The sequence below is a fragment of the Lissotriton helveticus genome, chromosome 2_2, assembly GCF_964261635.1.
Source record: "Lissotriton helveticus chromosome 2_2, aLisHel1.1, whole genome shotgun sequence".
In the NCBI taxonomy this organism is placed as follows: domain Eukaryota; kingdom Metazoa; phylum Chordata; class Amphibia; order Caudata; family Salamandridae; genus Lissotriton; species Lissotriton helveticus.
Window position 1 is genome coordinate 255,426,650 of NC_136060.1, and position 27,836 is coordinate 255,454,485.

Consider the following 27,836-nt stretch of genomic DNA (forward strand, 5'->3'; position numbering starts at 1 on the left):
CTCATCAGCCCGGCTAGCTTGACTCCAGTGGTGTGGAGTGCCTGGGACTCACGTCTGAGCATCCCCAGTACACTTAGAGCGGTAATTGCAAACACAACAATGATGGACAGAATGTGGATCAATGTCACACATTCACCCCAGTCCAAAGATCTGGGCCCAAATCCATCGTTTTTCCACTCCACACCACCCTGGGTTAGACAATGGCGATATGCAAATCAGCGCTGACCCTGTGCCCCATGGGAACAGTCCAGTCCGAACTACAAAAGCCATGTCCTTCCCAGAACGGAAACAAGCATCCGAGGACCGGCCCGGTTTCGAGGTAACACCTCTCATCAGCCCGGCTAGCTTGACTCCAGTGGTGTGGAGTGCCTGGGACTCACGTCTGAGCATCCCCAGTACACTTAGAGCGGTAATTGCAAACACAACAATGATGGACAGAATGTGGATCAATGTCACACATTCACCCCAGTCCAAAGATCTGGGCCCAAATCCATCGTTTTTCCACTCCACACCACCCTGGGTTAGACAATGGCGATATGCAAATCAGCGCTGACCCTGTGCCCCATGGGAACAGTCCAGTCCGGACTACAAAAGCCATGTCCTTCCCAGAACGGAAACAAGCATCCGAGGACCGGCCCGGTTTCGAGGTAACACCTCTCATCAGCCCGGCTAGCTTGACTCCAGTGGTGTGGAGTGCCTGGGACTCACGTCTGAGCATCCCCAGTACACTTAGAGCGGTAATTGCAAACACAACAATGATGGACAGAATGTGGATCAATGTCACACATTCACCCCAGTCCAAAGATCTGGGCCCAAATCCATCGTTTTTCCACTCCACACCACCCTGGGTTAGACAATGGCGATATGCAAATCAGCGCTGACCCTGAGCCCCATGGGAACAGTCCAGTCCGAACTACAAAAGCCATGTCCTTCCCAGAACGGAAACAAGCATCCGAGGACCGGCCCGGTTTCGAGGTAACACCTCTCATCAGCCCGGCTAGCTTGACTCCAGTGGTGTGGAGTGCCTGGGACTCACGTCTGAGCATCCCCAGTACACTTAGAGCGGTAATTGCAAACACAACAATGATGGACAGAATGTGGATCAATGTCACACATTCACCCCAGTCCAAAGATCTGGGCCCAAATCCATCGTTTTTCCACTCCACACCACCCTGGGTTAGACAATGGCGATATGCAAATCAGCGCTGACCCTGTGCCCCATGGGAACAGTCCAGTCCGAACTACAAAAGCCATGTCCTTCCCAGAACGGAAACAAGCATCCGAGGACCGGCCCGGTTTCGAGGTAACACCTCTCATCAGCCCGGCTAGCTTGACTCCAGTGGTGTGGAGTGCCTGGGACTCACGTCTGAGCATCCCCAGTACACTTAGAGCGGTAATTGCAAACACAACAATGATGGACAGAATGTGGATCAATGTCACACATTCACCCCAGTCCAAAGATCTGGGCCCAAATCTATCGTTTTTCCACTCCACACCACCCTGGGTTAGACAATGGCGATATGCAAATCAGCGCTGACCCTGTGCCCCATGGGAACAGTCCAGTCCGAACTACAAAAGCCATGTCCTTCCCAGAACGGAAACAAGCATCCGAGGACCGGCCCGGTTTCGAGGTAACACCTCTCATCAGCCCGGCTAGCTTGACTCCAGTGGTGTGGAGTGCCTGGGACTCACGTCTGAGCATCCCCAGTACACTTAGAGCGGTAATTGCAAACACAACAATGATGGACAGAATGTGGATCAATGTCACACATTCACCCCAGTCCAAAGATCTGGGCCCAAATCCATCGTTTTTCCACTCCACACCACCCTGGGTTAGACAATGGCGATATGCAAATCAGCGCTGACCCTGTGCCCCATGGGAACAGTCCAGTCCGAACTACAAAAGCCATGTCCTTCCCAGAACGGAAACAAGCATCCGAGGACCGGCCCGGTTTCGAGGTAACACCTCTCATCAGCCCGGCTAGCTTGACTCCAGTGGTGTGGAGTGCCTGGGACTCACGTCTGAGCATCCCCAGTACACTTAGAGCGGTAATTGCAAACACAACAATGATGGACAGAATGTGGATCAATGTCACACATTCACCCCAGTCCAAAGATCTGGGCCCAAATCCATCGTTTTTCCACTCCACACCACCCTGGGTTAGACAATGGCGATATGCAAATCAGCGCTGACCCTGTGCCCCATGGGAACAGTCCAGTCCGAACTACAAAAGCCATGTCCTTCCCAGAACGGAAACAAGCATCCGAGGACCGGCCCGGTTTCGAGGTAACACCTCTCATCAGCCCGGCTAGCTTGACTCCAGTGGTGTGGAGTGCCTGGGACTCACGTCTGAGCATCCCCAGTACACTTAGAGCGGTAATTGCAAACACAACAATGATGGACAGAATGTGGATCAATGTCACACATTCACCCCAGTCCAAAGATCTGGGCCCAAATCCATCGTTTTTCCACTCCACACCACCCTGGGTTAGACAATGGCGATATGCAAATCAGCGCTGACCCTGTGCCCCATGGGAACAGTCCAGTCCGGACTACAAAAGCCATGTCCTTCCCAGAACGGAAACAAGCATCCGAGGACCGGCCCGGTTTCGAGGTAACACCTCTCATCAGCCCGGCTAGCTTGACTCCAGTGGTGTGGAGTGCCTGGGACTCACGTCTGAGCATCCCCAGTACACTTAGAGCGGTAATTGCAAACACAACAATGATGGACAGAATGTGGATCAATGTCACACATTCACCCCAGTCCAAAGATCTGGGCCCAAATCCATCGTTTTTCCACTCCACACCACCCTGGGTTAGACAATGGCGATATGCAAATCAGCGCTGACCCTGAGCCCCATGGGAACAGTCCAGTCCGAACTACAAAAGCCATGTCCTTCCCAGAACGGAAACAAGCATCCGAGGACCGGCCCGGTTTCGAGGTAACACCTCTCATCAGCCCGGCTAGCTTGACTCCAGTGGTGTGGAGTGCCTGGGACTCACGTCTGAGCATCCCCAGTACACTTAGAGCGGTAATTGCAAACACAACAATGATGGACAGAATGTGGATCAATGTCACACATTCACCCCAGTCCAAAGATCTGGGCCCAAATCCATCGTTTTTCCACTCCACACCACCCTGGGTTAGACAATGGCGATATGCAAATCAGCGCTGACCCTGTGCCCCATGGGAACAGTCCAGTCCGAACTACAAAAGCCATGTCCTTCCCAGAACGGAAACAAGCATCCGAGGACCGGACCGGTTTCGAGGTAACACCTCTCATCAGCCCGGCTAGCTTGACTCCAGTGGTGTGGAGTGCCTGGGACTCACGTCTGAGCATCCCCAGTACACTTAGAGCGGTAATTGCAAACACAACAATGATGGACAGAATGTGGATCAATGTCACACATTCACCCCAGTCCAAAGATCTGGGCCCAAATCCATCGTTTTTCCACTCCACACCACCCTGGGTTAGACAATGGCGATATGCAAATCAGTGCTGACCCTGTGCCCCATGGGAACAGTCCAGTCCGAACTACAAAAGCCATGTCCTTCCCAGAACGGAAACAAGCATCCGAGGACCGGCCCGGTTTCGAGGTAACACCTCTCATCAGCCCGGCTAGCTTGACTCCAGTGGTGTGGAGTGCCTGGGACTCACGTCTGAGCATCCCCAGTACACTTAGAGCGGTAATTGCAAACACAACAATGATGGACAGTATGTGGATCAATGTCACACATTCACCCCAGTCCAAAGATCTGGGCCCAAATCCATCGTTTTTCCACTCCACACCACCCTGGGTTAGACAATGGCGATATGCAAATCAGCGCTGACCCTGTGCCCCATGGGAACAGTCCAGTCCGAACTACAAAAGCCATGTCCTTCCCAGAACGGAAACAAGCATCCGAGGACCGGCCCGGTTTCGAGGTAACACCTCTCATCAGCCCGGCTAGCTTGACTCCAGTGGTGTGGAGTGCCTGGGACTCACGTCTGAGCATCCCCAGTACACTTAGAGCGGTAATTGCAAACACAATGATGGACAGAATGTGGATCAATGTCACACATTCACCCCAGTCCAAAGATCTGGGCCCAAATCCATCGTTTTTCCACTCCACACCACCCTGGGTTAGACAATGGCGATATGCAAATCAGCGCTGACCCTGTGCCCCATGGGAACAGTCCAGTCCGAACTACAAAAGCCATGTCCTTCCCAGAACGGAAACAAGCATCCGAGGACCGGCCCGGTTTCGAGGTAACACCTCTCATCAGCCCGGCTAGCTTGACGCCAGTGGTGTGGAGTGCCTGGGACTCACGTCTGAGCATCCCCAGTACACTTAGAGCGGTAATTGCAAACACAACAATGTTGGACAGAATGTGGATCAATGTCACACATTCACCCCAGTCCAAAGATCTGGGCCCAAATCCATCGTTTTTCCACTCCACACCACCCTGGGTTAGACAATGGCGATATGCAAATCAGCGCTGACCCTGTGCCCCATGGGAACAGTCCAGTCCGAACTACAAAAGCCATGTCCTTCCCAGAACGGAAACAAGCATCCGAGGACCGGCCCGGTTTCGAGGTAACACCTCTCATCAGCCCGGCTAGCTTGACTCCAGTGGTGTGGAGTGCCTGGGACTCACGTCTGAGCATCCCCAGTACACTTAGAGCGGTAATTGCAAACACAACAATGATGGACAGAATGTGGATCAATGTCACACATTCACCCCAGTCCAAAGATCTGGGCCCAAATCCATCGTTTTTCCACTCCACACCACCCTGGGTTAGACAATGGCGATATGCAAATCAGCGCTGACCCTGTGCCCCATGGGAACAGTCCAGTCCGAACTACAAAAGCCATGTCCTTCCCAGAACGGAAACAAGCATCCGAGGACCGGCCCGGTTTCGAGGTAACACCTCTCATCAGCCCGGCTAGCTTGACTCCAGTGGTGTGGAGTGCCTGGGACTCACGTCTGAGCATCCCCAGTACACTTAGAGCGGTAATTGCAAACACAACAATGATGGACAGAATGTGGATCAATGTCACACATTCACCCCAGTCCAAAGATCTGGGCCCAAATCCATCGTTTTTCCACTCCACACCACCCTGGGTTAGACAATGGCGATATGCAAATCAGCGCTGACCCTGTGCCCCATGGGAACAGTCCAGTCCGAACTACAAAAGCCATGTCCTTCCCAGAACGGAAACAAGCATCCGAGGACCGGCCCGGTTTCGAGGTAACACCTCTCATCAGCCCGGCTAGCTTGACTCCAGTGGTGTGGAGTGCCTGGGACTCACGTCTGAGCATCCCCAGTACACTTAGAGCGGTAATTGCACACACAACAATGATGGACAGAATGTGGATCAATGTCACACATTCACCCCAGTCCAAAGATCTGGGCCCAAATCCATCGTTTTTCCACTCCACACCACCCTGGGTTAGACAATGGCGATATGCAAATCAGCGCTGACCCTGTGCCCCATGGGAACAGTCCAGTCCGAACTACAAAAGCCATGTCCTTCCCAGAACGGAAACAAGCATCCGAGGACCGGCCCGGTTTCGAGGTAACACCTCTCATCAGCCCGGCTAGCTTGACTCCAGTGGTGTGGAGTGCCTGGGACTCACGTCTGAGCATCCCCAGTACACTTAGAGCGGTAATTGCAAACACAACAATGATGGACAGAATGTGGATCAATGTCACACATTCACCCCAGTCCAAAGATCTGGGCCCAAATCCATCGTTTTTCCACTCCACACCACCCTGGGTTAGACAATGGCGATATGCAAATCAGCGCTGACCCTGTGCCCCATGGGAACAGTCCAGTCCGAACTACAAAAGCCATGTCCTTCCCAGAACGGAAACAAGCATCCGAGGACCGGCCCGGTTTCGAGGTAACACCTCTCATCAGCCCGTCTAGCTTGACTCCAGTGGTGTGGAGTGCCTGGGACTCACGTCTGAGCATCCCCAGTACACTTAGAGCGGTAATTGCAAACACAACAATGATGGACAGAATGTGGATCAATGTCACACATTCACCCCAGTCCAAAGATCTGGGCCCAAATCCATCGTTTTTCCACTCCACACCACCCTGGGTTAGACAATGGCGATATGCAAATCAGCGCTGACCCTGTGCCCCATGGGAACAGTCCAGTCCGAACTACAAAAGCCATGTCCTTCCCAGAACGGAAACAAGCATCCGAGGACCGGCCCGGTTTCGAGGTAACACCTCTCATCAGCCCGGCTAGCTTGACTCCAGTGGTGTGGAGTGCCTGGGACTCACGTCTGAGCATCCCCAGTACACTTAGAGCGGTAATTGCAAACACAACAATGATGGACAGAATGTGGATCAATGTCACACATTCACCCCAGTCCAAAGATCTGGGCCCAAATCCATCGTTTTTCCACTCCACACCACCCTGGGTTAGACAATGGCGATATGCAAATCAGCGCTGACCCTGTGCCCCATGGGAACAGTCCAGTCCGAACTACAAAAGCCATGTCCTTCCCAGAACGGAAACAAGCATCCGAGGACCGGCCCGGTTTCGAGGTAACACCTCTCATCAGCCCGGCTAGCTTGACTCCAGTGGTGTGGAGTGCCTGGGACTCACGTCTGAGCATCCCCAGTACACTTAGAGCGGTAATTGCAAACACAACAATGATGGACAGAATGTGGATCAATGTCACACATTCACCCCAGTCCAAAGATCTGGGCCCAAATCCATCGTTTTTCCACTCCACACCACCCTGGGTTAGACAATGGCGATATGCAAATCAGCGCTGACCCTGTGCCCCATGGGAACAGTCCAGTCCGAACTACAAAAGCCATGTCCTTCCCAGAACGGAAACAAGCATCCGAGGACCGGCCCGGTTTCGAGGTAACACCTCTCATCAGCCCGGCTAGCTTGACTCCAGTGGTGTGGAGTGCCTGGGACTCACGTCTGAGCATCCCCAGTACACTTAGAGCGGTAATTGCAAACACAACAATGATGGACAGAATGTGGATCAATGTCACACATTCACCCCAGTCCAAAGATCTGGGCCCAAATCCATCGTTTTTCCACTCCACACCACCCTGGGTTAGACAATGGCGATATGCAAATCAGCGCTGACCCTGTGCCCCATGGGAACAGTCCAGTCCGAACTACAAAAGCCATGTCCTTCCCAGAACGGAAACAAGCATCCGAGGACCGGCCCGGTTTCGAGGTAACACCTCTCATCAGCCCGGCTAGCTTGACTCCAGTGGTGTGGAGTGCCTGGGACTCACGTCTGGGACTCACGCCTGGGACTCACGTCTGAGCATCCCCAGTACACTTAGAGCGGTAATTGTCCTCGGATGCTTGTTTCCGTTCTGGAAAGGACATGGCTTTTGTAGTTCGGACTGGACTGTTCCCATGGGGCACAGGGTCAGCGCTGATTTGCATATCGCCATTGTCTAACCCAGGGTGGTGTGGAGTGGAAAAACGATGGATTTGGGCCCAGATCTTTGGACTGGGGTGAATGTGTGACATTGATCCACATTCTGTCCATCATTGTTGTGTTTGCAGTTACCGCTCTAAGTGTACTGGGGATGCTCAGACGTGAGTCCCAGGCACTCCACACCACTGGAATCAAGCTAGCCGGGCTGATGAGAGGTGTTACCTCGAAACCGGTCCGGTCCTCGGATGCTTGTTTCCGTTCTGGAAAGGACATGGCTTTTGTAGTTCGGACTGGACTGTTCCCATGGGGCACAGGGTCAGCGCTGATTTGCATATCGCCATTGTCTAACCCAGGGTGGTGTGGAGTGGAAAAACGATGGATTTGGGCCCAGATCTTTGGACTGGGGTGAATGTGTGACATTGATCCACATTCTGTCCATCATTGTTGTGTTTGCAGTTACCGCTCTAAGTGTACTGGGGATGCTCAGACGTGAGTCCCAGGCACTCCACACCACTGGAATCAAGCTAGCCGGGCTGATGAGAGGTGTTACCTCGAAACCGGTCCGGTCCTCGGATGCTTGTTTCCGTTCTGGAAAGGACATGGCTTTTGTAGTTCGGACTGGACTGTTCCCATGGGGCACAGGGTCAGCGCTGATTTGCATATCGCCATTGTCTAACCCAGGGTGGTGTGGAGTGGAAAAACGATGGATTTGGGCCCAGATCTTTGGACTGGGGTGAATGTGTGACATTGATCCACATTCTGTCCATCATTGTTGTGTTTGCAGTTACCGCTCTAAGTGTACTGGGGATGCTCAGACGTGAGTCCCAGGCACTCCACACCACTGGAATCAAGCTAGCCGGGCTGATGAGAGGTGTTACCTCGAAACCGGTCCGGTCCTCGGATGCTTGTTTCCGTTCTGGAAAGGACATGGCTTTTGTAGTTCGGACTGGACTGTTCCCATGGGGCACAGGGTCAGCGCTGATTTGCATATCGCCATTGTCTAACCCAGGGTGGTGTGGAGTGGAAAAACGATGGATTTGGGCCCAGATCTTTGGACTGGGGTGAATGTGTGACATTGATCCACATTCTGTCCATCATTGTTGTGTTTGCAGTTACCGCTCTAAGTGTACTGGGGATGCTCAGACGTGAGTCCCAGGCACTCCACACCACTGGAATCAAGCTAGCCGGGCTGATGAGAGGTGTTACCTCGAAACCGGTCCGGTCCTCGGATGCTTGTTTCCGTTCTGGAAAGGACATGGCTTTTGTAGTTCGGACTGGACTGTTCCCATGGGGCACAGGGTCAGCGCTGATTTGCATATCGCCATTGTCTAACCCAGGGTGGTGTGGAGTGGAAAAACGATGGATTTGGGCCCAGATCTATGGACTGGGGTGAATGTGTGACATTGATCCACATTCTGTCCATCATTGTTGTGTTTGCAGTTACCGCTCTAAGTGTACTGGGGATGCTCAGACGTGAGTCCCAGGCACTCCACACCACTGGAATCAAGCTAGCCGGGCTGATGAGAGGTGTTACCTCGAAACCGGTCCGGTCCTCGGATGCTTGTTTCCGTTCTGGAAAGGACATGGCTTTTGTAGTTCGGACTGGACTGTTCCCATGGGGCACAGGGTCAGCGCTGATTTGCATATCGCCATTGTCTAACCCAGGGTGGTGTGGAGTGGAAAAACGATGGATTTGGGCCCAGATCTTTGGACTGGGGTGAATGTGTGACATTGATCCACATTCTGTCCATCATTGTTGTGTTTGCAGTTACCGCTCTAAGTGTACTGGGGATGCTCAGACGTGAGTCCCAGGCACTCCACACCACTGGAATCAAGCTAGCCGGGCTGATGAGAGGTGTTACCTCGAAACCGGTCCGGTCCTCGGATGCTTGTTTCCGTTCTGGAAAGGACATGGCTTTTGTAGTTCGGACTGGACTGTTCCCATGGGGCACAGGGTCAGCGCTGATTTGCATATCGCCATTGTCTAACCCAGGGTGGTGTGGAGTGGAAAAACGATGGATTTGGGCCCAGATCTTTGGACTGGGGTGAATGTGTGACATTGATCCACATTCTGTCCATCATTGTTGTGTTTGCAGTTACCGTGGAAAGAAACTGAGTCATAGAAGCCATTGAAAGTGCAGAATGGCCCGCACCGTTAGTGGTTGCACAAAAACCCAATGGGAAAGTACTTTGTGTGTGGATTTGAGGGAACTCAACAAGAACATCATAGTAGACAAGTTCCCGCTACCCCGGATAAACGAAATGCTCGCCAAAACAAAGAGAGTAAAGTGGTTCTCCACAGTGGATCTCACGTCAGCATACCATCAAATCGCCCTGCATCCCTCATGCAACCACCTAACGTCGTTCATCACACCGTTCGGCTGTTACAAATTCCTTAGGATGCCGTTTGGGTTGGCGTCCGCTGCCGCGGTATTTCAAAAACTCATGCCCAAGTTATTCCAAAAAGTAGAGGGTGTGCAATACTTTCAAGACGTCATTCTAGTCATGGGCAAGTCGAAAAGGGACCATGATGCCAAACTACATACAGTCTTGACCATACTAGCCCAAAATGGTCTCACTGCGGAATGGGAGAAGTGCAACTTTGGAGTCGGGACCGTTACATATTTAGGCCACGAGATCAGTGAAAAGGGGATAGAACCGAAATGAGCCAATGTAGCAGCTATCAAGGAAGCACCTACACCAAACAAGAAGGAAGATGTCTGCTCATTCTTAGGCATGGCTGAGTTTTACAGCAAATTCGTCCCTCACGATGCGTCCAAAACGCACCACTTGAGACAACTCTTGAAGGAAAAGAACACCTTCAAATGGGGAAAGGAGGAGCAAACAGAGTTTGATCTTTTAAAACAGGACATCTGTGTGGCCATCCCTCTGAAAGGATTCAACCAAGCGGCCCTATCCATACTGACCACTGATGCAAGTGACAAGGGGCTAGGAGCGGTGTTAATGCAGAGATCCCAGGAAGGAGAAGTCACCACGGTCTGTTTTGCCTCAAGGTCCTTAGCACCCAACAAGGAGAAATTTAGTGTGATAGAAAAAGAGATGTTGGCTGCAGTCTGGGCCATGGAACGGTTCAGGCAGTTCTTGTGGGGCTCCAATTTCCTACTCCGCACGGACCACAAACCGCTGGTAAGAGTCCTGACCTCTAGCGGGCACACACACGCGACTCCTCGTATAGCAAAGATGACCCTAAAACTACTCGATTATGAAGTGGAGTATATTCCCGGGGCAAAGAACAAGGTGGCTGATTTCTTGAGCCGGCGGCCGCAATGGAACCTGCCGCGGATCAGGAGCCCGCAGAGTGGAAAAACTACATAGTGGCACTCACGCAAGACCATGAATGGGTGATCAGTATTCAGGAATGGGAAGAAACGTTCTCCAGAGATGAAACGCTAAAAACAGTGAAGACCTATGTGACGCAAGGGTGGCCAGACAAGAAGCACCTAGACAGCCAGTTGAGGAAATTCTGGGAAGTCAGGGAAGAATTATCCATCGGAGACAATCCGGTATTTCTACTCAGAGGGGACAAAGTAGTACCTCCACACCACTTGGTAGATCATCCCCTGGCCATCCTGCATGGGATAATGGAATAATGAAGACAAAGGCCAGGGCGAAACAAGCGTACCGGTGGCCTGCCATGGATAACCAGGTAGAAAAACACATCAAGATGTGCGAAAGTTGTAGCCGAGCAGACAAGGCACAAGTCCTACTACGCCCGCAACTAGGAACGTTCACCTGCCCATCCAGTCCGTGGGAAATGCTTTCTGTGGACATCTTGGGTTTCATACTGGATACAAATGGTGTTCCCAAGTACGTGATCGTCTTGGTGGACAGGTACACCAAGTGGCCGGAAGTGGACGTATGCGAGGTGGCTGACACAGAAGCTGTGCTTTGTTTCCTCACCTTCACATTCCTGAGAGAAGGGATCCCAAAGGTAATTACCTGTGACAATGGACCGCAGTTCGTTTCAACAAAATGGAATGCCTTTATGGACCGCAACAGGATAGAAGTCAAACACACTCCTGTGTACCATCCCGCTGGAAATGGACTAGCAGAGAGGTTCAACAGGGTAATTATGGGCTCAATGCAGCGGCAATAAGTGCGGGACAAGACTGGGAGAAGGAACTGCAAAGGATGCTATGGGCATATCGCATCACCCCAGCCGACATGGGGTTTAGCCCTTTCAAAATACTCAGGGGAAGAGACCCCTTCACGAAGGAAAATCTAGCATGGAAACAATTGATTGTGCAAAGCAAATGATCCCCGGCAGTTGTGCGATGCAACATGGACAAGTGACCTTAGAAAAGGGCGAGTGGGTGAGAGTGAAACAGGCAGTGTTGAAGAAGCAAGGAGACAGCAAATTTAGCCCTCCTCTGCAAGTGGTGAAACCTTACGCTAGGTCAGCCCTACTTAGCGACGGAAAGGTATGGTCGCAAGATAGGATGGCAAGATGCAACAGAGTCATGAAGTGTGAAGATCCAGGAAAAAAGCAAGGAACCCGAAATAAAGCAAGAGTTGGGGAGCACCTGGCAAGGAATCACCAGCCCCGATCGGAATGACGAAGAGCGGTACACTCCAGAGGACAGTGATGGTGTGGAATCAACTAAACTATCCTCGCCTAGCAGTCCGGGTACCGAAGGGGTGGATAGTGGACGGCGAATAAAGGCGAAGGTAGGAGCAAGCCTACCGGTCCATGAGCCGCGAGCGGAAGGTAGCACGAAGCCAGCACGTACCAGGTTGGGCATGCTGATCAAGGTACCAAAGAAATTTGAGGACTATGACATGGAAACCAAGTAAGACTGTTTAGCGTTTGTACTATAAAACTTTTAGTGGAAGCCTATGTCCACTCTATCAGACTTTTGTTGTTTCCACATATGTTTGTGCAATGTCTAAGAGGGGAAGGTATGTGGTGATGCGATCTAGTTGTTCGGCGTGAGCCCGAGGCGGGCCGGAAACGGAAGTCGGCCATTTTGAGTTGCCGCAAATAGAAAAGTAAAGGCAGACGCTCCCGGCACTCGGGAAGAATAAAGCAAACGTTCAACCCCACAACGTGTCCGTGTCTTCAATCATAAGAGCAGACTGCTATACTCCGCCGCATGTTTAAAATGATTGTTTCCACCTGTGTTGTTTGCTGACTACCACTTTGTTTGGAGGATAACTTTGTTTGTATTAGGGATTGTATAATGGGAGGCTAAGTTGCTGACATTGTCCTGAATATGCTGATTTCCACACTAGCTGTTCTCTCTACACATATCGTAAGTCGAGCATTTGCTTATGTTTGGCTTATTTTTAGTTTTCATTAATGTTTTTCCTCAGGCCACCACTCAGCAGGGGCGCGATGATTGGCAGAGCAGCTCACCGTCGCTTTTTGCACCCCCGCAACCCCTCCGTTAGTGCACTTTACTTCAACTACTTCTTAGAGTTTCTTATTGCTCAAATAAGTGTCATTTCTGCTATTTATATGTTTAATTGCTAGATTTTTGCTCGCGAGAAAGTGCCACTCATATTCGTTGCATCACAATTACACTGAAATCATTAAAATGTCACACATGGCAATCTGAAACCTTGGCAGCTATGCACATATTTTTAACAACCTGATCTATTTCAAATGTTATGAAAGGAGAATGTGTTGGGATGATGAAAAATAGGGTGATCATCTTTCTACTGTGATGTACCTTTATTTGTGTGCTTCTCTTGGCACAGACTGTCACGCCACTTCCTAACATTCTACAGCTGTGAGTTACCGATCAGATTCAGACCAGATATTCTATGCCACCATTGGTTCTGACGTGTCTGGGGCTTTTGGAAATAAACTTACCTGAACCCTTTAAAAAGTATCCTGTTTTCATTTACAGACCCCTGCTTTAAAGTGCTCACTCGCTCAACGCTCTTCCTCAACATGGCATCCACGTCCCCCTTAAAGTTTTTAGTCCTCTTTTGATGTCTTCACAGTTCTCGCTGCATGGGCGGGGCGAAGGGCGGGACGGCCTCTGCCAGTCGACCCACGTGCGAATTTGGTCTGTTGTGATCTTTATACCCGGAAACGGCCAGATTTGAGGTTTTATAGTTCAGCGTTGCCTTCTGTCGCCGGCGGTCATGAACAGTGACAGCTTCAGCGCCGGGGAGCGCCTTGTCTCGGCAGCATATGTGAGGCAGGGCGCCCAGGCCCGGCGCGCGCACGAGCAGCTCATCCGCGTGCTCCTAGAACAGGTGAAATCAAGTCTCCTGGCAGTGGGTGGGGGTCAGCTCTTGTGCGTCGCATGTAAGCGTTGCGTGAAACATACAACGGTAACTTTTCTGGGGGTCACTGTGTAATCTTAAGTTTGACGGACATGCTTATGGGGGGCTGATCTTTGCCTTGATGGCAGAGTCGCGGACACGACCAGGCGATGTCCTGGCAGCAGTGGTGGAACACTGAAAGTTCACGTAGCAAGTGGATGGCCACACTACGAAAATAGTCGGTGTTATTTTCACCATATGCCGAAGCGTGGACACTAGTGAGATAACGTCACGCGAGGTCTTTTAATTTTTACTCCACTTATTTGTTTTCTACATATTGGATTCAGTTCAGCCACTTGACAATTTAAGACTTGCAGGCATAATCCCATATACCCAGGGCCTGTAACTTAAATGCTATTAGTGGGCCTGCAGCGCAGATTGCGCCACCCACAGAAGTAGCTTTTCAAAGCAGTCTCAGGCCTGTCACTGCAGTGCCTGCGTGCAGAGTTTACTGCCACAGAGACTTGCCATTTAACAGTACTTACCAAGCCTTAAACTCTCCTTTTACTACACCCAAGGCACCTCTAAGTAGGCCCTAAGTAGCCTGGGGACAGGGTGCTGTGTAAGTACAAGGTAGGATAGATGCTTTTATTATGTGACATTTCCTGCTTGTGACAAACAGCTTACTTTGGTTCTCACTACTGTGAGGCCTGCTCCTTCCAAAGGCTAACATTGGGAATCCTCTTAGATGTGTTCAAGTGGAAATTCCTGATCTAAAAGGAGTAGCGCTACCATGTTTGGTATGTTTAGAATGGTAGTGAAAAATCATGCTCACTGGTGTAGGTGGTTTTTTATTACTGTTTTATAAATGCCACTGTTACAAAGTGAGCATTTCTCTGTGCTTATAACTAACTTTATGTGCTTTGCAGTCTGACTCCAATCCATGTCTTGGGTAGAGTGACAGCTGGACTTGTGCATATGTTCCAGACAGTCATCACACAGGCGGGGCTGGGTGCATTTGTATACCGATAGTCTTCTTGGGCTGGGAGAAAGGGAGGTGGGGCACACTTACATTTGTATAGGCTGTGTCCTGCCCTCACACACAGGCCTCATTTACCCCCTACTGATGTCTGGAGCCATGACAGGGGAGGAGGGAAACGTTTGAAACTGGCCAGACCTTGCTGGAAACCTCTCCCACCTTTTAGAAGCAGGGCCCCAGGGTATACGTTCAGGGGCTCGGACCTCATGTGGGGGGAAGCACTTCTGAACTCTGCTGGGAGAAGGACACTCAGTCAGGAAGGGCTGCTTGGCTGTCATGAGGGACTGCCACTCTGCACTGCATTGCTGCTTTGGCATACTGCTCCTGTGTGCTGACTTGTAGGAGGGACTGCCACTTTGCACTGCATTGCTTCTTTGGCCTTCTCCTGTGTGCTGGGTTTTAGGAGGGACTGCCACTTTGCTAATGCTCTGTGTGTTGGCCTGCTGCACCTATCCTTCAGGAGAAGGACTGGACTCTATTAGCTGCCTTTGCCCCTCAAGAGTCTCCAATGGTTTGTTGGCTTGGCCCCGGTTTTCCTGCGAGGTCCGGAGTGTGGTGCTTCATTCAGTCCTACACCGCACCTTCTGAATGGAGATTGCCTTGCTACCTGGCTGAGGACTGACTGGTCGGCTGGCTGCATGCCGCAGCAGGACTTCCTCGGTGGGCCCCTTGTGGCAAGTCGCTGCTGTAAGAGCAAAGTCTCGCCTTCAGTCCTGCCTGACCTTGTGAGCTGGTCCCTGTGTGGCATGAGCGATCGAGGTGGGGACAGCTGCCCATTACTGTGATTTAGCCCCTGAAAGTGCCGTACACCTTTTAATCACCTCCCGAGATCACTCACTGCACCGGAGACCCAGGCAGTCTTGGTCACACTGTGCTGCCCAACCCCGCCTTTTGCAACCGGGGCCTGGGGAGGGAAGTCCGCCAGCGCCTTGGGTGGCAGCTCCTGACACTTTTACCATGTCTAGGGGACCGGGCGCGTCACACTCTTTCCCCAAGACCCAGAAATCAGTTGGGGGGGGGTAAGATAGTTGTGTTTTGTTGGGGGTCCCTAAGAATTTCTCCTGTTCCAAAGACCTCGCCGGCATGTCTTCTGGGAAGAGCTGCCCCCACCCCAACTCCCTTAAAGGGAGCGCTGCATCTTTTCTTTGTGCCGCTGCAGTTGTTTGGTAGAGTGGAGTGCAAGGTCTCCAGCGCGATCCTGAAGTGTGCCTCCCCCGTTGCTGACACACATGGGCGTCTGCAGAAATTTTTCCAGGGGGAGCTAACCTGGCAAATGAAGGGGCGTGGCTAATGTTAATAAATAGGGGCGGGGATAAAATGGCAGACAATCAGGATAGGGTAATGCTCAGGCCAAGCTGAGAAAAAAAGTGGTGAAGTCTGCATTTGAAACTGGACAACAATTAGAGCACACATGAACCCTACAATTACCCCCCTGGTCCTTTAAAACTCATACATTCCCTGTTCCTAAAATTGCCCCCAGCACCCTTTAACCCATACCCACCCTGACCCCTAAAATTGTCCCCCTGGCACCCCAAAACCCATACCCGTCCTGAACCCTAAAATGGCCACCCTTGCACCCCAAAACCCATACCCACCCTGAACCCTAAAATTACCCCCCTGGTACTCCAAAACCCATACCCACCATGAACGCTAAAATTATTCCCCTGGCCCCCCAAAACCCATACCCACCCTGAACCCTAAAATTACCCGTGCCCCCCCAAAACTCATACCCACCCTGAACCCTAAAATTACCCTCCTGGCCCCTTAAAACCCATACCCACCCTGAACCCTAAAATTACCCCCCTGGCACCCCAAAACCCATACCCACCCTGAACCATAAAATTACCCCCTGTTACCTCAAAACCCATACCAACCATGAACCCTAAAATTATCCCCTGGCACCCCAAAACCCATACCCCCCTGAACCCTAAAATTACCCCTGCCCTCCAAAACTCATACCCGCAGTGAACACTAAAATTACCCCCATGGCCCCTTAAAACCCATACCCGCCCTGAACCCTAAAATTACCCCCTCTGGTACCCCAAAACCCATACCCACCCTAAACCCTAAAATTATCCCCCTGGCACCCCAAAACCCATACCTGCCTGGAACCATAAAATTACCCCCGGGCACCCCAAAACCTATACCCACCCGGAACCCTAAAATTACCCCTTGGCACCCCAATCCCTAAACAAAAGAAGGGTACGGAGTTCCTGGGTGATATAATAATCAATTCCCAAAATGCGTTAGCTTTTTATAAAAAAAAATGCGTTAGCTCTTTATAAAAAAAAACAAAGGTACTACAGGAGGGGAATTTCTGAACTAAGGCTCTCACACACCCAGCAAGCTAGGTGTCATGCTTCATCATATGAGCCTGCTCCTCGTCGGGCTGGCGCTGCAATGCCCGACGGGCACCCTTACAGGGGCTTTTTATTGGAAATCTTTTGTTCCTCGCCGTAAAGGTGCCATGGGTGTGAGGGGCCTAGATGAGTGTAGATTTATGAAGTGGTGTTAAACACGTGAGGGAGTCCTCTGTGATGAAATTTTATTCTGTGAGGATGCCAGCGTGATTAAAAATCAATAGGTCGGCCGACGGGTTCCAAATAGGAGCAGGTGAGACTTTGCGCTTGGTTGAAGGCTCCGTATGTCGACGCCGACAGATGGAGGTAAGAGGATTCCAATGCTGGCACTTGTAATGTACATGTAGTAGGAGCTGGCCACCTCATCCTAGTGCCTTATGAAGGGATTGCCCTGCACACGACCATGATTGTGGGCAATTTTTAGGGTAGTCACTATTATGGGTTCCCCTCCAACTCCGGTCACTGTGTGGCGGGCTAAGCCTTAACAACCCCCTTGCAAAACCGCTTCCAGGGGCCTGTGGTATGTGCGCAGTGACACTCTTTGTATGGAATTGGGAGGGGATGCTATAGCACCCGCCCATGTTACGAACAGGCTAGCCATGATCCTGATAGTTTTCATTTTGTTTCTGCATAGACAGGAGGCTCTAAATCATGACATTGACCCCTGACGTGGATGTGTGTCTCTCTTTTCAACTTTATAGAGACACCACTATCTGTGTCTTATACACTTCCGTGCACCTGATGAGGCAAAACTATATACCTAACTAGGCGAGTCTACACATCACTCACCACCACTGTGTTGTCACAGATGCTTAATCTCAAATCTAAGGAGAGTTCTTATGAAAGTCACGTAGTGTTTTTTATGGAATTTTTTAAAATGCATGATCAGCATAGTGTTTTTAATTAAGGTACTTGACCTCAACACATCTCCATCGCTGAATGTGAAACTTACATGGAATGTTGTATTCTCTTTTCTACTACAGGTCACCTCACCTCTCCAAGGGTAATGACCCAAGGGGACAACCAGTGGTAGGTAGCATTGCACCACCCACATGTAGATAGTTTTTCTTTAATTCACACGGTCCTGATGAATTGCCAATGAACACTCCTTGATAGTATGGGGCGAGTCACATGTTTACCATCTGGGAGTTGAGTGCGCGTTTTGTCGCATTATAACAAAAGACTTTCCCCTCCCTATTGATTTTTAATCAGGCTGGGACCCTCGCAGAATAACATTTCATCACAGAGGACTCCCTTACCTGTTTTTAACACCACTTCATACATCTACACTCACCTAGGCCCCTCACACCCACGGCACCCTTACGGCGAGGAACAAAAGATCTCTGATAAAGAGCCCCTTTAAGGGTGCCCGTGGGCATTGCAGCGCCGGCCCGACGAGGAGCAGGCTCCTATGATGAAGCATGACACCTAGCTTGCTGGGTGTGTGAGAGCCCTAGTTCCGAAAGGAGGCATTCCCCTCCTCATCACCGGTAGTACCTTGTTTTTAGGTCTCGGCTAGCCGCGCGAAGCGCGTCTCCGCCGAGTACCTTTTGTTGGCATGTGTGCTTCCCAGGAGACAATCCTGGCCGCGCCCATCGCCTTGGAGGCGATTTGAAACTGGCACGCGCCGACTGGCACGCGCCGCGCTCGGCCTGGCTGTCTCCTGGGAAGCACAAACATACCCAGGCACACCTCCCCCTGCACGCATGCGGCCACACACACACGAGCGCAGACAGAGACACTTCCCCCCCTCCCCCCGCCGTCGCACACAGAGACACGCACATACACGCACACATAGAGACACCCCGGCCGTCGCACACATACACACACACACGCGCACACACACTCACACTCACACACACGAGCGCCCCCCAAGGCCCACTTACCGCCAATCCGGTGTTCTGTCGCCTCCGCGGGGCTCTCCCTCAGGCATGGGAGCCCCGCGTCACGCACTGCTCTTCGGACCAGGAACTCTGTGGGCACGGGCTTGGCGCACAAGACGGAAGTCCCGCCCCCACGCTAGGTTTCGTTTTGGAATGCGCGCGCAGATATTGCAGTCATCTCGAAACTAAGATGGCGAAGAAACTAAAATGACAGGAAGAATGTAGATGATGCGAGAGGCCTGAAATACGGAATGGGAGGCACTGTGTAAATTGTAATGTATCGCTATTTAAATAGCGCTTTCCGTACGCTTAGCGAGACTCAGTGTAGTATGTTCATGGATAAGGGAATTTGACTCAATGTTGGGACGACGATGCATTGTGTAGGGTATTGCAATGGGTGATGTATTGGAGGTGAGATAGGTCCAGCGTAGGGGAAAATCTGGTGTATTACGCATAGGGATGCAAGAAGCGCAGTGGTTAAAAGGTACTGTTCAGAAAAGGGAGCTCCGAAAAGGAAGTGAGTAAAACTCCGAGAAAGCGAACGTTTCACGAGAATACACCCGATTGCGACAGGAGGCTCTAGTTTTTTTTCTTGAAAACAATCGCTGTGCTTTCCCATCGCTCCTCCTACAATCGCCTTATCTCCAAGGCACTTGAAAAGGGGGCATATATTACCTCAGTGTGTTTCCATATGTTGATCGGGCGTAGGTACCAAGGCAGGGGTGAGACAGAGAACTAAGGTTTGAGAGACAAGAAGCCCGGCGCAAAACTGAACACACGGGGCGTTGGGGAAGTCACACGCCCACGACAGAGTGTTGAGCTGACTAGTGGAGGTGTAGTGAGAATCCATTGCAGGTGGGTGAATGGGGTAGGTTGGCTAAGAGGCGTAAGTAAGGGTGGGGAGCGATTTCTGGTGTAGGTCATTAAACACTCAGTGAAAGAGAACGAGAAGAATGGCGAGAGAGAGAGCTGTCTAAAGTAGTGAGTACAGAGTAGTGAGTGCAGAGTAGTGAATGCAGAGTAGTGAGTAGTGAGTGCCGAGTAGTGAGTGCCGAGTAGTGAGTGCCGAGTAGTGAGTGCCGAGTGGTGAGTGCGCCGAGTGGTGAGTGCGCCGAGTGGTGAGTGCGCCGAGTGGTGAGTGCGCCGAGTGGTGAGTGCGCAGAGTGGTGAGTGCGCAGAGTGGTGAGTGCGCAGAGTGGTGAGTGCGCAGAGTGGTGAGTGCGCAGAGTGGTGAGTGCGCAGAGTGGTGAGTGCGCAGAGTGGTGAGTGCGCAGAGTGGTGAGTGCGCAGAGTGGTGAGTGCGCAGAGTGGTGAGTGCGCAGAGTGGTGAGTGCGCAGAGTAGTGAGTGCGCAGAGTAGTGAGTAGTGGGTGCCGAGTAGTGGGTGCAGAGTAGTGGGTGCAGAGTAGTGAGCTGCCTCAAGTGAAGTACTCTGGTACCCAAGGATGACTAGCAAACAATATTATTCACAACGTTGCTTACTATTCAGCAACATTTGACAGTTTGCAAACCATCTTTATACAACAATTCAGAGTTTGATAACAAATTTATGAAACACATTGTAATATACAATGCCAATAGCTCAAACTTTAATGCTGCGAGACCTATTGCATTGTAAATGCTTGTTTTTATAAAGCGCTAACGCATTTTTGTATAAAAAGCTAACACATTTTGTGAGTGATTATTATATCACATAGGAACTCTGTACCCTTCTTTTGTATAGTGCATGTAGGCCATGTACGTTGGACCTACTCAAGCCCTAGCCGTCCCTCCATTTTGTCTAAAAAAAAAAAAACAACAATCCCTAACCCATCCTGAACCCTATAATTACTACCTGGCACCCTAAAACTCACACCCAACCTGAAGTCTAAAGTAACCCCCTGGCACCCCAAAAGATGAACTCTACAAGCTTACACTACATTGGCATATTTGGAAGGGACTGTCCTCCTTGACGTTTCCATGCATGTAAGTCTAGATCACCTTTCACTTAGAGTAATCTAGATAAGCAGGCAGTAGGTAATGCTGATGCTGGAGAATGCATTAAAGTTACTGGAACTTACTTAAAAACTGCTGCCTGCTCTTCTGATACTATTCAGTGGAGTCGGGTTGATCAGCAGCACTGTCGTCCTGGCATCCAGCCCCTCCCGAAGGTCTCACTGTGTAGATAGATGTGGGTCAAATGTATTCTGGTTTCTCCTTGCCAGGGCCTCCTCTACTTCTTCGTTGGTGTCCTTGGATGCAAAAAGAGACAGATCCATGGCCCTGTTCACCATTCATCTGGTGAGCAGCGCCGTGGATGTGTATTCCATACAAGTGCACAGACAGCAGGGGGAAAGGGATGGCAGTGCAGGTGACGCTTTTCCTTCGTAAAGTAATTCCTGCTGGCGTCATAGCTATACATGTGTACAGACAGCAAACCCTGGGCTATGATGCTGGCAGAAATTCCTATACAAAAGAAAAGCGTCACCTGCACTGGCCATCCCTTTCCCCCTGCTGTGCACATCTTCCCACTCCCACCCCATGCTCACATTTACAACACATCAAGTGCTTAGGTGAAATCCCTGCCTTCAGGCAAGGATATCACCTTGGTGGCACCAGTCTAAAAGAAAACAAAGGGTGGGGGCAGGGAGGGTCGCTGAAACTGTTCAGAGGCGGGCTGGCTGGTTCTGGGCCTCTCAGAACGGGTCATAAAAACCACATTCTCGGATTTTTAGCATTCAACCATGGCTCGTTCTTAGCACCTGGTGGTGGCTCAGATCAAAGTAGGCGCTTTACAAGCGTAATATGCTACACTGAAAAAATACAGAAATACAACATCCGGGAAATCGTTAACACTCTAAGGGAATGAAATATTAAGTAAAACATCAAACACAAACAGGAACTAAATCTCTGACATGGATTGCCTTTTCACATTCATTATTTAGAAATCGATCAGTGTTTATGTTCGAATAAAGGGCATGACGTTAGAGCTCGATAAGGACCTGTTGCAACGTCCTCTGTGACCCGGGGGGACCCGGCCCATTTAAAACCCTGGCTAAGGGGTTACTTCAATGTGAGATGAAGATCGGCAACAAAAAGGCCCCACACATGCAGAAGATTTCTTGAGAAATCCCTGTTCTGGAATTGGGGCTGAGCAGGACGTTTGTGAATGGGGAGGAGGCTCACGGTTCTTGCGCGGCTTGTAGTGTGTCTTTTCCCTGCTAGTGGAGGTGCGTGCTTCTGGGCTTCAGTCCTGTCCAGATCTGCGCATCCGAGCGTTTCACATTATAAGTACCGTGAATACGTTGGTGAATGCTTTGCAGACACTTTCGGGTGAACTCTGTACTTTTGGTAACATCATGTGTGAACGCAGCGCCCAGAAGTGAACTCACCAGTTAATGAGGCACCAAAAGGCTAATGGCCCATTCTGGTGCTGCGAGTCAGCTTAGCTGTGATTGCTACCATGGGCGCTCGCAGGGGGAGCAAGGAGGCGTGCTCCAGTGGGGGCAAGCACCCCTTCTTTCCCCCCCCACCCCCTGCGGACGCCCATGCTGACACATACTAGGGGGCACTGCATCTTGGGTATACACGACTGGCGAGTCCTCGACGGAGGCCCCCGATTCGTTAGTACAGAGAGCCGTGATTACCATAACCACTGTAGTAGGCGTGCATGGGCTTGTGGGCCCTACGTTATGTTTGGAATGCTGTCACTTTCACCAGGGCTTATACAGATTAAGTGTTCATCTGTCTACAGGGGCTTACTTTTTGCCGATGTGTCTACAGTGATATTTAATGATTATGGTGCTTATGATGACCTGGGATGATTTGTGTTCAAATATCTTGTATACTGCATTCCCTGCTCAGATATTGAGGTATGTTGTTTTACCTTACATTGCCAGAATTTGTATCGTAGGCACAGCATTTATGATTGATGTGTTTTCCTTTTGCGTTTCATGTCCTGATGGTCTCATGCATGTCATGTTGATTCTTGTCTTAGCAAGACAATGCATACTGATTCAGGAATTGCATAGGATGCACAGTACTTATGATTTGTCATAGTTGGTCTATGGATTATGTACAATATATATCATATTGTGTGGAGTCTCTTTTGGTGTACTTTTTGTATAATTGGTGTGAGCACGTTGTGCAAACACTTTACACATTGCCTCTGGAGATAATTCTGACTGCTCTGTGCCTAGCTACCAAGGGGTTGAGCTAAGGTTGTCTTTGCTGTGTAACTTACTTGTCCTGACAAGAGTCGTGTGTTCTGCCTGGATTAGATGCATACCCTAGCCAACCACAAACACCCATTTTTAACAGTATGTAGTTGAAACTGTGTGATGAAGCAGATATTTAGGATTTTTATAGCTCAATGATATTTACGTTAGAAGTAAATGCCAGATTTCCTGTGGGCTTTGAGAAAGATGATAGTAAAAGGACAAAAGGTGTAGGACTCAGAACTACATGATGACAGTAAGAAGATGCTCTGTTTTTTTTAAGGGTAAGATGGAGAATTTTGCCATCCGTAAGATTGTCAGACAGAGTTATGAAGGGGTTATTCGAGTGAAGGGCGCATAGTAGTGTGCTCAACTGAGTTTGGGAAGCTAACTAATCAATCTGAATTAATCAAGTGAACTATAATGGAAAAACAGTTTCATGTGGATAAGTGGCATTGAAACTGGCCTTCAGGTTGCATGACACAGCACGTTGTTGAACTTTGTTCAGACTTGGCTCAGGGAGCAATTTATGCTTTTGCATAAGTTTTAACTCAAACCTCCTCCCTTCTATAAGGCACACATCGAGGGTAGACATGCTGTGTTCACAGGGTGGGCACTGTCTACCCAGCCAAGAAGTTGGGCCCCACAGAAATATGCTAAACTTGTCCGGGTGTCATTTTTAGACACCGAGACACATTCAGCAGTGCCTGCAGAGTGTCTTTAGTTATGAGCAGCAGCATTTAAGAGGGGAGGAGGCTTATCAGGTGCCCATAACAAATGCCAAAATTAAGGGGCCACCTGCCTCCTTTTGTTGGAGTATCCTGGTTGGGAGCTTACAGGAACCTCACACCTAACTGCAATGGAGGGGAATCAAAGGTGCAAAACTTATCACTTCACAAGTACTTAAGAGAGGCATTATTTTTACTTTATTCGATCGCTGTATATAAGACCTATGCATGCATTGTAAGCATGTCAGATGTGTTGGTCTGTCCCAGTTTTTACGCAATTAATAATCGAAATACCACTGTTTTGTTTTCACTTCTTTTATAGCGCTATAGCGCTACTCATCCAAATTCATGGTGTCAGAGCACTTTATATCACACAAACGTATTCAGGGCTTGAAAAATCCTAAAAATGTCACTAGACCTGCAGGTCTAGTAACTTGAAACATCTGCTCGACCTAACTGTAATGCACTTGACTTCGATATCTGAAAGCCTAGCAAATGTGACAAGTTAACAAGATTTAAAGGCATTTTTACTGCTTATTCACTTTGTGAGCAATAAAGATGCCTTTAAATCTTGCTATCTTTGCTCTCAGAGGCAGAGGTCAAAAATCAGTTTGTCTTCCTACTCCCTAGAAAGGGTCAGTAGAACCTTAAAATAGCTCGCCCTAATTAAATCTGGCTCACAATTGCTTACGGGCGAGTGGATTTTTCAAGCAATGGTATTATACATTGACTATAAGTCATGTGTGTGTAAATCAATGTCCAGGAAGTTACATAAGACAGTGAGTGTTAAAAGGTGTAGTAGCCACCTGTCCTTTATTGCTCACTGTGTATATTAGGATTACAATCTATGAACTACAATTAACAAAAGGATCTCTATGTTAAACGTAGTAACCCGCTGAACTATTTAATTAAAATAAAAATCTGCAATCTGCATGTTAGATAATGTGCTTTGCAGGAGCCAAATTAACACTCTGTACTACTTTGATTTAAAACTGGTACTAGACTAAACACGGACTTCTCCAGGAAATGCATTAACATCCAGAGTTATTTTACGAATATTATTATTCCCTGAGATTTACCGGGCACACCAAGATCTCGGCAGAAGGTGTCTTAACTCTATAAGATATTTTAAAATGTGGACTTTGCAACCAGTTGAGCAGAACCAGATCTACTGCTACGTGTCTCTGTTACTGATCTCTTTGTGGCAGGGTTTTAAAAAAGTTTATACCCAGATTTTGCATCTGACTTCTGTACCGTTTTAGCACAAACCCGATGTCAAATCTTATTTGTTAAATATTGTAATGTACTAAAATGTATCCATGCTAGACTTGCTAAACATATGTGGGATGTCTTTATATCTGATGTTACTCCTTGTGGTGTCACTTACTGTGAGGTCATGGACTGTGATACTGCCTAACTTGGTTAGTCACCTCCTTTGTTTTTTAGGACTTTTGCACTGTATACAAGTCATATTTAGTTGAGCCAATTACACTGGCTTGAAAATTCAAACAGTGACACAGTGAAAACACACTACAAAATGATCCCCCACCTGTTTAGAAGCATACAGCAAAATGTAATGAATAAAACAACACCAAAAAGACAGGAATCTAATTAGTCATCAATTTTTAAAGAATAAACTGAAAAATATCGCCTAAAAGCAAAAAGAATCAACTACGGCTATCTGGTCGCACTGAACCAGGTCAAACTCAGAAGTTTAAGGCGATGAAACACAGGTCACCTACAGTCCTAGATTAGTCCTGCTGTTGTTTTACTTTCTCGAGTTTGATGCCAAGAGTCCCATTCGCATTGGAGAGGGCCGTGAGGCGCAAGCTTAGTGTCGTGGGCGGTTTTCTGTGTGGTGCGAAGAGCAGGCAGGCTGGAGCTTTGTGTTGGCGGACCCCCACAAGCAGTCAATACTGCAGTGCGAAGAGACTGCCTGGCGGCGGCTCGTGTAATTCCTGGTGCGACATGATCTTGGTGCTATCGGGCCTATTTGCAAATATGTGGGGCCCTTGCTCACTTTCCCACTGGTTTCAAGCTAGCCTGGCTGATGAGGGGTGTTACCCCGAAACCGTTTCCAGAATGCTTGTTTCTGGTCCAGGAAAAACCTGACTTGGCAGTCCTGGCTGGACTGTTCCCATGAGTCACAGGGTTAAGACTGATTTGTATATGGCTGCTTCTGAACTGGGTGGCGAAGTGAGCTAAAGAATGTTGATGAGCAGTTGGTGTCTGAGGTTCAGCATTTACACACAGTTGTGCCTTTGAAGTGGGAGAAGCTTTGAGAGGCAGACATTTGAAATGCACAGATGCCACACCTTCCTGGCCCTGGCTTCAGACTAACTGCAAGGTGTGTGCAGCCCTTTGTGTGGAGACAGGACACAGCCTATTCAAGTGTAATTGGGACTGGGCCCAGCTCACCCCACCTAACCTGCTAGTGATGGGCCACCCAGTCGCACCTAAGCTCCTGATTGTGTGTGGCTGTCTAGGAGGAATACAGAAAGCCCAACTGTCAGCTACTCCTAGTCATGTGACCCAGAGACAGGCTGCAGACATCAAATGGCTAAGGCACTAAAAAGCCAACTTTCTAAAAGTGGCTTTTTAAGTATGCCAATTAAAATTCTGACTTCACCATAAGTTAGGATTTTAAATTGTGATTCCGGAGACACCAAACATGAATGAGTTACCTGTTCCTATTTGGAAATTCCACTAATAAAATGCAATAAAGTTATTCCAATGTTATCCTATTGAGGAAGAAGGCCTTGCAGGAATGAAAAACTAATTTAAGACTTTGTGTTTACCAGGACTTGTCAAACATAAAAGTACATGTCCAACTTTTTAAATACATTGCACCCTGCCCTCTGGGTTGTGCAGGGCCTACCTTAGCGGTGACATATTTATATTAAAAAGGATGGTTTGGGCCTAGCAGAAGTTTAGTTTGCCAAGTCGAAATGGCAGTTTAAAACTGCACACACATGCTGCAATGACATGCCTTATACATGTTTAAGGTGCTTCTTAAGTGGGTGGCACAATCAGTGCTGCAGGCCCACTAGCAGCATTCAATTTACAGCCGTAGGCACAGGTACTAACACTGTTCTAGGGAACTACAATAAAGTGAATATGCCAGTTGGGTGTAAGCCAAAGTTGCAATGTTTAGAGGAGAGAGCAAAAGCACTTTAGCACTGGCTACCAATGGTAACATACATAGAGTCCTAAGGCCAACAAAAACAAATTCAGCATAAAATAGGAGTAGAGTGAAGACAAAAAGTCTGGGCATGACCCTGAAGAAAGGGTCCGTTCACACAATGGTGATCTCTGCTTCTAGAATACATTAACATTTCCCAATATTAGCACATACATAACTTTGTGATGCAACCAGGCGGACTTGTTTGGCATCCTTTTCTAATATACATTTCTTGCACGATTTTAACAGTATGTGGATGTAAGACTAATGAGAGGCAAATATTTAAAGGAGTGGTGTTAATATTCAAAATTTCTTTTCCCTTAAAGGGTAAATGTCCAGAAGACGGATGGGATGAAAGCACAATTGAACTATTCCTTCATGAACTTGCTGTTTTGGACAGCAACAATTTTCTTAGTAATTGTGGTGTTGGCGAGAGGGAGGGAAGAGTTTCATCAAGTATAGTGGCCCGTCGTCACTACAGGTACAGTTTCATTATTTTCATTTTTTCATTTTTCAGATAATCTAATTAGAACAGACAGTTTTATCTCAATTCATGCTAACACACCAACTTAACTTCTATTGACGTACTGTTTCATCTAATGGATTTCCATCATACAGCATCACAACATTTAGCCTTTGTAACAGCTTTGCAGAGATTACTAAACAAGCATTTACAATGCAATGGTTTCGCCTTTGGAAAAGTTTGAGCTATTGGCATTGTAAATGACAAAATTTGTATTTATGTATTCGTTTTGAAAACAGATAAATAAATGGCATTGTCATTTACATTGCCATT

General features: G+C 49.0%; 1 protein-coding gene across 2 annotated transcripts in view; it reads left to right on the plus strand.

Annotated features, from left to right (window-relative positions):
* The first annotated feature begins 13,419 nt into the window (after nt 1-13,419).
* Nucleotides 13,420-27,836, plus strand: part of SEPSECS (Sep (O-phosphoserine) tRNA:Sec (selenocysteine) tRNA synthase) — a 339,266-nt gene continuing 324,849 nt past the window's right edge. Inside the window, exons 1-2 of one of the 2 annotated variants that reach the window (XM_078678380.1) lie at nt 13,420-13,645; nt 27,367-27,521. In XM_078678380.1, the coding sequence (XP_078534506.1) occupies nt 13,532-13,645; nt 27,367-27,521 (269 nt within the window). In that variant the 5' untranslated portion in view covers nt 13,420-13,531. The remainder of the gene's footprint in view (nt 13,646-27,366; nt 27,522-27,836) is intronic. The other variant, XM_078678381.1, reaches the window with a different exon arrangement.